Genomic DNA, 9195 nt, shown 5'->3' on the forward strand with positions numbered 1-9195 from the left:
GCTCCTAATTTTTTTTATATATAAAAAGCTAAATTTATCATTGGATTTTATAAAGAGGGCCAAAAATACCTAATTTTATTTTTTAATTTAAATTTATTTTAAATTATTATTAGAAAATCAAATAAATTTAAATAAATTCAAATAAATTGAGTAGACTCTAATTTATACCCTAAAATTTTAATTAGTGATGGTATTAATGTAAAGATAAATTTAGATGAAAACTAAAATTTAAAATTTTTATTTTTATTCTATAATTTAATAGTAAATTTAAGAGTTAATTGTTAAAAAAATTATATTTTTGATTTTGTTGGAATTATATGGTATACTTTTTTATCAATTAAGTAATGATCTTTTAAATTTAATTTAATTATATTCTATTGTTATCTATATCATTAAAAATTAATGAAATTATTATGTAACTTACCATGTTAATATCAGTATGTCATTTTAGTAAATTTTATAGTAAAATTGATAATTATTTAAAAATTTAGACTATAATTATAATAAAATTAAAAATATAGGATTATTTTGATAATTATCTATTTTATTAATAATTTTTTAAGAGATAGAGAAATGTAAACTGAATTTATAATTTCATATAAATTATTTTCAGCCACTTAACTAAATCAAATTAGATAATTAAATATCTAATTTATATATTATTAATTTTTTTAAAATTTATTCTAAATAATAATATAATTTAGAGAAAAATTGGTGGATTAACGTTATACTTAGACATAAAAAAATAATTTAAAAATATCCTAAAAAATTATTTTATTATTTTTATATTTTTAAATTAAATCATATTAAATATTATTTTAAATTATTTTTAATATTTTATTACTAATATATTTAATAAAATTATTTTTTTAATAATAATTTTAAAAGTAATGCTAAATAATAATTAATAAGCATATTAAACAATTAAAAAAATGGATCAATAATAATTTTAATTAAAATGAGATTAAAATAAATTATTATTATAAAATTATTAATAAAAATAAAAAATTGAATAATACTATAAATAATAATTTTTAAATATATTTAATAATAAAAAAGGCAAATTAATAAATTTATAATTCTTTAATTATATAAGCAAGCATTTAATTATATATATTAAAAGGATAGGATTTAATTAATAAAAAATAAAAATATAAAGTAAAATTATAATAAAAAAAATATATAATTTTTTTCCAGTTAATTCTAAACTTTATTGATGGGTGGTAATATAGTGTTTACATGGTCGTTGAACAACACAGTGTTTACATGATCGCTGAACAATATAATAATTTCATTAATTTTTTAATTATATAAAAAATGACAGATAATGGTGTTGGATTGGATGTAATTTTAAAAAATTAAAATTTAATTAAAAAAATATAAGATATAATTATAATATAATAAAAAATATAATTTTTTTTAAAATTAACTCTAAATTTAACATTTTTCATTTTCTTAGTCCGAACGATAGTAACATCAAACGTTGTCATTTCCAAAAGGAAAAAGAGATAATAGAAGATAAAAGGGTCCCATCCTCACCTATTTTGGCGAGGATTGTGTTTTTTTACTTAAATGCATACAAGGCTTATTTCCCATTTCCCATTATTTAAGAAATAGTTCATATTTAATTATTCATATTTAAAAAAAAAAAAAAAAGAAGAAGATAGGGTAAAACAGCTTGGAACGGGAACAACATGCGTAGCAGTCGATCTCATCTCTGATCTTCTCCTCCTCTCTCTCCGTCTCTCTGAGTTCATACTATCTCCTTTCTCTCTCTCTCGCTCATTCTCTCTCTCAGGCAGGTTCTCTATCTCTCTTCGGTTTCTGTTTGGTCATTGAGAAAATCTAAGAGAATAAAGTTTGTTAGCTTGGAATATCATAGCTGTTAGCAACTCTTTAGCTTCAATATTTTTCTTTTTGACCTTTTTCCCCTGTTACCTCGCAGCTTTCTGAACAGGCCTAGGGTTTTGAGTTTTGCATACTCTAATGACCTTTGTCTCTGTTTTTTTTTCTCCTTTTGGTTACTGTGATTTAGTGTTTTTACTCATTTGTTTGTTCGTTTTCTGGATTTGGATAATTAGGTTCTTAAATACGCTTTCTGAAATGCTTTTATTTTATGCATGGATTGTAGGAAATGAGAGCGATTACCTAATATGTATAATTTGTTTTAGCTGTTTAAAAGAGCAATTTGTGAGCTTGGTTTTTTTTGTTATGCTACTTTCAAGTCTTTAATGTTTAATATGAACGTTGTCCTTAATTTGAGTACTGGATGGGCGTTATGTAGTGTACTGTTTATGAATGGAGGGAGCAAGTTTATTTAGTTGCTTCCATTTTCATGCTTTTGATACTGGAAATGTTATGATGGGATAGTTGTATTTTGTTTTTGTTTTTTCAGGGGGGTTTAAAATGACAGAACCTTCCAAAGTTATCCACGTACGCAATGTTGGACATGAAATTTCTGAAGTATACATTCTCTCTCTCTCTCTCTCTCTCTCTCTCTCTCTCATGCGCGTCTGCCTACACACACACAGCCCACACACTGGTGCAAGAACACGTAAAAATAAGCTCAAAATTATTCAATCTGGAGTCATAGTATAAGCATTTGACATGTTCTTAATATTTATCCAAATTCACCCTTCAATTAAAAAGATGTTCTATATTTTTTTTTTCTTTTCACTAGTAGAAATAAAGTTAAAATGTAGTCTCCTTTTCTGCAAATTTGAATGAAAGAAATTCAATGTACTCCAAATATAAAATATGTGAGAATAGTAATCATCATTATACCATTTCTTCAGTTGTTCACATTGTTAGTTTAAACTTGCAAAAGTTCAATCATTAATTGGAAATCATCTAAATGGAAATGGTGAAATCCCTATATGCAGTAGGATGAGAATATGAAAATTGTGATGGATAAGAATACAACCAATGGAAGAATTCAAAACTGGAGTTGTTGTTTATTATTGCCGTATGAAGATGAAAATGAATCTTTTTCTATGAAACCTGAACAGATTTGAAACATGAGATAAGCTGCCAATTTGATTCCTTGTAAAAAATGTTGCTGCCGAGCTGATCATAATCCACTCTGAGGCAGAAGTACTATGATGATACTTATTTCTACTTTCTGTTAAATGAGTATAAAAGTATGATGTTAAAGGGCAAAAGGTCCATTTTGGCCTTGAAAGTATCACCCAAAGTCATTTTGGCCCTTGAACTAAACTTAAATTCAAAGTTTTTAAAATGGGCCATATCACCCAATTTTTCCAACATCACCTATATGGCCCATTGTAAAACCTAAGGGTTCAATTTCACTGCAAGTTTAATTCAGAGGTCAAAATGACTAATATGCAGTACTTTAAGGGTGAATATAAGCACTCTGCCTAAATAAAAGGTCTATTTGTTTAACTGAGTCTCAGTTGATCTTATAAATGCTATGGTTTGTTTTAACAATAGAATGCCATTAACTAGGAAATTTGTTGGAGGAATTGGGAATTGTTTGCAAATTGCTCAAAAGCACATCTCCACATTTCTTAGATAGAACATAGAAGGCGCTGCAGCGACTTTCTTTTCTCCTCCTGCCATTTTGTCTTGAGAAATCTATCAGATTTGTGGAATAGTATCTTTGCATTGGCTGACATATTTTTCTCTGATACAACATGCAATATTCCTTTTAGAATGATTTGCTTCAGCTATTCCAGCCATTTGGAGTCATAACAAAGCTTGTTATGCTTCGTTCTAAAAATCAGGTTTTTATTTTCCTTTATTTATGGAGCTTCAACAAAATGCACCAGAACATGCTATGTTATCTCTATCATATTGCAGGCTCTCCTGCAAATGCAAGATATTCCTTCAGCCATCAACGCATTGCAATTCTACTCAAATGTCCAGCCGACCATTAGGTGTGCCAATTTCCTTATGCTTTTTATTGGGAACCTTGCATTGAGGATATTTCATTTTGTTTCTGTATCTAACAAGCTACTCAAATGCTTTCTCATCACAAAGATTCAACTGTAATATGTGTTATGTATTTTCTTTTGCTCCCTTAGGGGTAGAAATGTTTATGTCCAATTCTCATCACATCAGGAACTAACCACAATGGATCAAAATTCTCAAGGACTAGGAGATGAGGTTGGTGCTTTGTAGTTAGTGTGCTAAAAATGTAATGCAGTTGTGTGTTTTACAATTATGCATAAAGCATTTTAAATGACTGTAATTCCTTCTCAATTGCTACCTAATGTTGGCATTGCCTTGAAACACTGAGGATTATTTTCCAAAGGGGCTTGTTTGTTTTCAGGAACCAAAAGGCCTTGGTTCTTTGGAAAATTTGAAGGGCCTATTTAGACCTCGAAAGAAACAGCTTATTTGACTATTGAGCCAAATTTTAAGGGCCTAAATAGGCCTTTTACCCCCCCTTTTTTAACCTAAGTTGGGAAATTTTTGTCTCCAAACTGCTGGCTTGTATATGAACATGCTTATGCTACTCATAGCTTTCTTTTTTTGGTGGGTAAGGGGTAATATCAATCATTTAATTTGCAACAGTAGTGCTTTAATCATTAGGATTTGATGATGAAAAGCATTTGTACTCTGTAATGGTCAATGACCACTAACACTTAGTTTTTCTGACTTCCTGCTTGGACCTTGCCTTTCTCATTTACTTGTTTGTCAACTATCATCATGTATTAAATGTTTTTGATAGGTTTAAGTATTACTTGCTTATTTTTGTTTGTTCTTGTTTTCTCTAACTGAAGTTCTGCTACATATCTCTCTTCTCCCTTTCTATGCATCTCTATTTATTCTCTTCTCTCTCTTCTGTCAATATGGTGGTTTGATATCGGGGACTCTGGGATGCTCAGCCGAATCGCATTCTTTTAGTTACAATCCATCACATGCTATATCCTATTACTGTGGAAGTGCTGCATCAAGTTTTTTCTCCTCATGGGTTTGTGGAGAAGATCGTCACATTTCAAAAGTCAGCTGGTCAGCTTCTTCAAGTTTTCTTCTCTCTCCCTCTCACTGTCTTTTCTTCTTTTTTGTTTTCTTTTTCTTTTTAATTCCCATCTTGATCAGATTTAACATTTATTTTTTTAAGGTCTTTTTGTATGCTTATGCTTTCATTATCAGCATTCTAATGGTTCTACCGAATGTGTAGTTGTGAATCATCTTTCTCTTTTCCTAACTCTTTCCTTTTAGTGCTGTTGAATTCTCTTATGATTTTCAGTGAGTAACAGAGGCATAGTGATTTCAATGGAGTTGTAATAAAGAGCTTTCCATGGTTTTTAATAGTTCTTTCCCTCTACTATCCCTACTCACTGTTCAGGTTTCCAAGCCCTTATTCAGTATCAGTTATGCCAGAGTGCTGTTGCAGCAAGGACTGCTCTTCAGGTATTATTCTATCCTTTAATCCCAATGTGACATTCATCTAGGACATTGTTCAGGGTCTTGCAAGTGGCTTCTTTTTGGATTAGTTTTGATGCTTGGCTATGATTGTAGGGACGTAATATTTATGATGGTTGCTGTCAGCTGGACATTCAGTTTTCAAAGTACGTGATGCATTTAGCAATTTTATTACACTCCTTCCTCTCCCCACAAAAAAAAAAGGAAAAAGAAAATCCCAATGCCATCTGTGGCTGTGTCTTTTTCTTTAGGCATCTGTCTGACCATCCATACTGCATCTGTGTAACTCCTTGATATTTTCAATACCATAGACAAGCAAAGCAAAACGACTTCTAAGTCTTTTCATCCTCCTGATATTAATTCATTCTTCATATGTTCCCTTCAGCTTGGATGAATTGCAAGTGAACTACAATAATGATCGATCAAGGTTTGTGATTTGTTGCATGAATTCCCAGTGTAACTCTCTTTTATCATTATGACATTTTTCTTTCAGTTTTAGTAATATTATCACCTATCATTGCACAGGGATTTCACTAATCCTCATCTGCCTTCTGAACAGAAAGGCAGAACTTCACAAGTATGCTCTGTTCTGTATTTATATTTTTCTTGAGTTCACATGCTTATTAATTAATAGGTAGTTGAAATCATTAAATTCCTCTCTGTTTCCTTGTGTAGCCAGCTGGATATGGTGATGTAGGAGGTATGTATGCCCTTGAAGCTCCTGAAGCTAGGGTAGTTGTTGAATTGGGAAGCTATGGAGTGTAGCTTGTGTTTTCAATGCCATGCTTAAACATTAAACAACTCTTTTTTGCTTTTCTTTGTTGCAGTTGCATATCCACAGGTGGGTAGTGATCAGGTCATGGTACAAATGCTAATCATTGCATATGGCATTTCGCGGATTATTATCAATTTTTTGCCTTTTCTTTTTCTCCCTTTCTGTTGGACGTTACATTTGTGTACTTGTACAATGATTTTCTAATTGCTTCAACTATTCTGTTATGTTACTAGCTTTATATATTTAGTTTAAGACTTGGAATCAACACTCATTTGTACAGCATTCCTTGCTGTATTTCTCCTCATAGTTTTGGAATGATACTGGGAATTCGTTGTTAGCGGAAAAATTGTAGCATCTGAGGCATTTGTAATTTTTACATCCATATTCCAAAAGTTTTAAGTAGAAACCTTGTGCCGCGTATTTGCTATTCTGTTGTTGCCTATCTTCAGCGTTCAGCCTGCTTTGTTTCTCAATGTGGAAATTGAAAGAAACAGAGTTGCAAAGCGCGAAATGGTGCCTCAGACATTTTTATTCTTTGTAGAATCTAGTTTTCATGTTATCTGCCGCGGATTTCATGAATACTGCTTGGCATTATGTAATAGCTGGATCATTTGCGATGTGGCTCTGATCAAGATAATCGATAAATGCTTCTTTAGTTTTTAGAATTTGTTTTAGTATACACTATTTATAGTACAATTGTTTTATTTGATCATCTTTGATTAGATGGCCAATGCAACTGCAATTGCTGCTGCCTTTGGTGGAGGTTTGCCTCCTGGAATCAGTGGGACAAATGATAGGTGTACAGTGCTCGTATCAAATTTAAATCTTGATGTAAGTTACATATGTTGTTTCACTTCTTCTGTGGATCATTTAGTTTTTTTTGTTGACTTATCTGGCATTCACAATGAAAATTTTTCCTGTTCTCAGCGAGTAGATGAGGATAAGCTTTTTAACCTGTTTTCACTCTATGGAAACATTGTGAGGATTAAGTTTCTCCGCAATAAACCAGATCATGCTCTTGTTCAGATGGGAGATGGTTTTCAGGCTGAATTAGCAGTGCATTTTTTGAAGGTCTATTCCTAAAATCTGCTCGCACTACATTACTTTGATTATCTTGAGCAATATTTTATATAATAATGATGTTCTCTATTTTTTATACTTCTGAAATAATGTTATGCTTAAATTTAGTTCCATGGGTAATTTTAATTCTACATTCTTAGCATTTTAACAAGTGTTGACAACATATATCTCATCTGAAATGAAGCTGTATGTTTCTGTCAGTTGAAGTGATAATGTGATAAATCATAAATCTCTAGGATTCAGAGCACTTCATTTGGAAAAGATGAATTGTGCTTTCGTTCATGTTTTTATTTTCATTTTGACTGTCTCAATTCTCCTTGCATTTTTTGAGGGGTCAACTCCTATATCATTGATCTTCTGTGGTTCAGCAGTCCTGTTATTTTAAGGTGTAAACCCTATCCAGGCGTTTGATGGGTCTAGAAAACTTGGTTTTCTATCATTTAAATATATCAAATAAGAATGATTTAAAAGAGAGATTTTAAGTTTCTAACTGTTGGTTGAACAACAATGCCTGTCCCTTTGGGGGGAAATTTGTGCTTCTCCCTACTGCTGTAGTTTCAAATAATCTATGGATTAGGAAATCAAACTATGTTTTTGGTATCTTCTTTTCCTCTTTATTTTATCACTTGCTTGCATAACAATGTGCTAATTGTCGTTTAGTTGGTCATTTTTTCTTATATTTTGGTCTTTTAAATATCGAAACTCAATAATTCTAATGGTTTTCAAATGTGGAACAGGGTGCCATGCTTTTTGGGAAGCGATTGGAGGTCAACTTTTCAAAGCATCCGAACATAACTCAAGGTGCTGACACGCACGAGTATAGCAACTCTAATCTCAATCGCTTCAACCGTAATGCTGCAAAGAACTATAGATACTGCTGCTCACCAACAAAGATGATCCACCTTTCCACTTTACCACAAGACATTTCCGAAGAGGAAATAGTAAGCCATTTAGAGGAGCATGGCACCATTGTCAACACCAAACTCTTTGAGATGAATGGGAAGAAGCAGGCCCTCGTTCTGTTTGAAACCGAGGAGCAAGCCACTGAAGCCGTCGTGTGCAAGCACGCAAGCTCACTTGCTGGGTCAATAATTCGGATTTCCTTTTCTCAGCTGCAATCAATAAGAGAAACTTCATAAAAGGATTAATGGGGGGTCAATGATTTGCAATGGAAGTAGACTTTTAAGGACACTTAATACTCAGCAAGGTTATTTAATGTGTTGGTGGTGGCGTTTTGCATTGCTTCTCTCCTCTTTGTAACAGTTCACTGCTTTGATGCTGATTTTTCTTCTTTTTTTTTTTTTTCCGTTTGTTAAATTCATCATCCTTAATCACACCTCTAATATTTGTACCAATTATTTATTAGGTTTGTTCAATGACGAAGGTTGAGTAGATTCCTTGTTTGCCGCAGATGTGCTCAGTTTTGAAGAATAGGAAGGAAAGAAGAATGTATTAAATCCTTTTTCTCTTTACTATAAGAGGGACATGTTTTGTATCATTGTTCATATACTGCTCTTGTTCATAGGAGTTTGGTAACTTTCATTGAAGGTCTCAACAGTCGTCTGTGTCTGGCATACGTACCATAATTGTGAAACTCCGAACGAATTGGCCAGTTCAACTGGAAAGCTCGAAAATCAGACCAATGGCGGTTTACTTCTAAAACCTCAAATTCTGTTAATCTGTCAAAGCTGGCCAAATTCCGCCAAGCCGATTAATAGGTTACGTGCCACATGGGTTAATTACATTTTAATCTTATGTTTTGCTGATTTGTTTTATAAAATACTTTTATATACTTGACAGCCTTTTATTAATATCTTATACTTTAGGAAATAACTGTAACATCTATTATTGATTGGGGGGGGCAATCATTATTCTTGACTAGTTTAATTGGATTAAAAAATTAATTATGAGCAAAATAAAAACATTACCCCAAAATTAAGTGGTAAAAA

The 9195-nt window shown here is 31.7% G+C and overlaps 1 protein-coding gene across 5 annotated transcripts; it reads left to right on the forward strand.

Moving 5' to 3' along the window:
- Positions 1–1635: 1635 nt before the first annotated feature.
- On the forward strand, positions 1636–8788 carry LOC110609068 (polypyrimidine tract-binding protein homolog 3). Of its 5 annotated transcripts, none has more exons than XR_002486958.2 (16): positions 1636–1798; positions 2396–2463; positions 3672–3743; positions 3820–3896; positions 4044–4125; positions 4851–4974; positions 5315–5379; positions 5488–5537; positions 5777–5818; positions 5917–5968; positions 6067–6091; positions 6219–6232; positions 6890–6997; positions 7094–7237; positions 7984–8502; positions 8613–8788. XR_002486958.2 is itself a non-coding variant. In XM_021748391.2 (15 exons), exons 2-15 carry the CDS (start codon positions 2407–2409, stop codon positions 8383–8385), a joined length of 1314 nt encoding a protein of 437 aa, XP_021604083.1. In that variant the 5' UTR covers positions 1636–1798; positions 2396–2406; the 3' UTR covers positions 8386–8788. The 5 variants fall into 5 exon arrangements, 3 of the variants coding, with proteins under 3 accessions (XP_021604083.1, XP_021604084.1, XP_043810254.1); XR_002486959.2 differs by having other exon boundaries at positions 7984–8453; XM_021748391.2 differs by having other exon boundaries at positions 7984–8788.
- Positions 8789–9195: the final 407 nt, after the last annotated feature.

The sequence above is a fragment of the Manihot esculenta genome, chromosome 2 (genome assembly GCF_001659605.2).
Source record: "Manihot esculenta cultivar AM560-2 chromosome 2, M.esculenta_v8, whole genome shotgun sequence".
In the NCBI taxonomy this organism is placed as follows: Eukaryota; Viridiplantae; Streptophyta; class Magnoliopsida; order Malpighiales; family Euphorbiaceae; genus Manihot; species Manihot esculenta.

Excerpts from the sequence above, each read along its gene's own strand:
- LOC110609068 (XM_021748391.2), top strand. The coding sequence starts at position 2,407 with ATGACAGAACCTTCCAAAGTTATCCACGTACGCAATGTTGGACATGAA. Across the intron at positions 2,464-3,671 it reads TTGGACATGAAATTTCTGAA|AATGATTTGCTTCAGCTATT; the intron begins GTATACATTCTC and ends TATTCCTTTTAG. Across the intron at positions 5,380-5,487 it reads CAGCAAGGACTGCTCTTCAG|GGACGTAATATTTATGATGG; the intron begins GTATTATTCTAT and ends CTATGATTGTAG.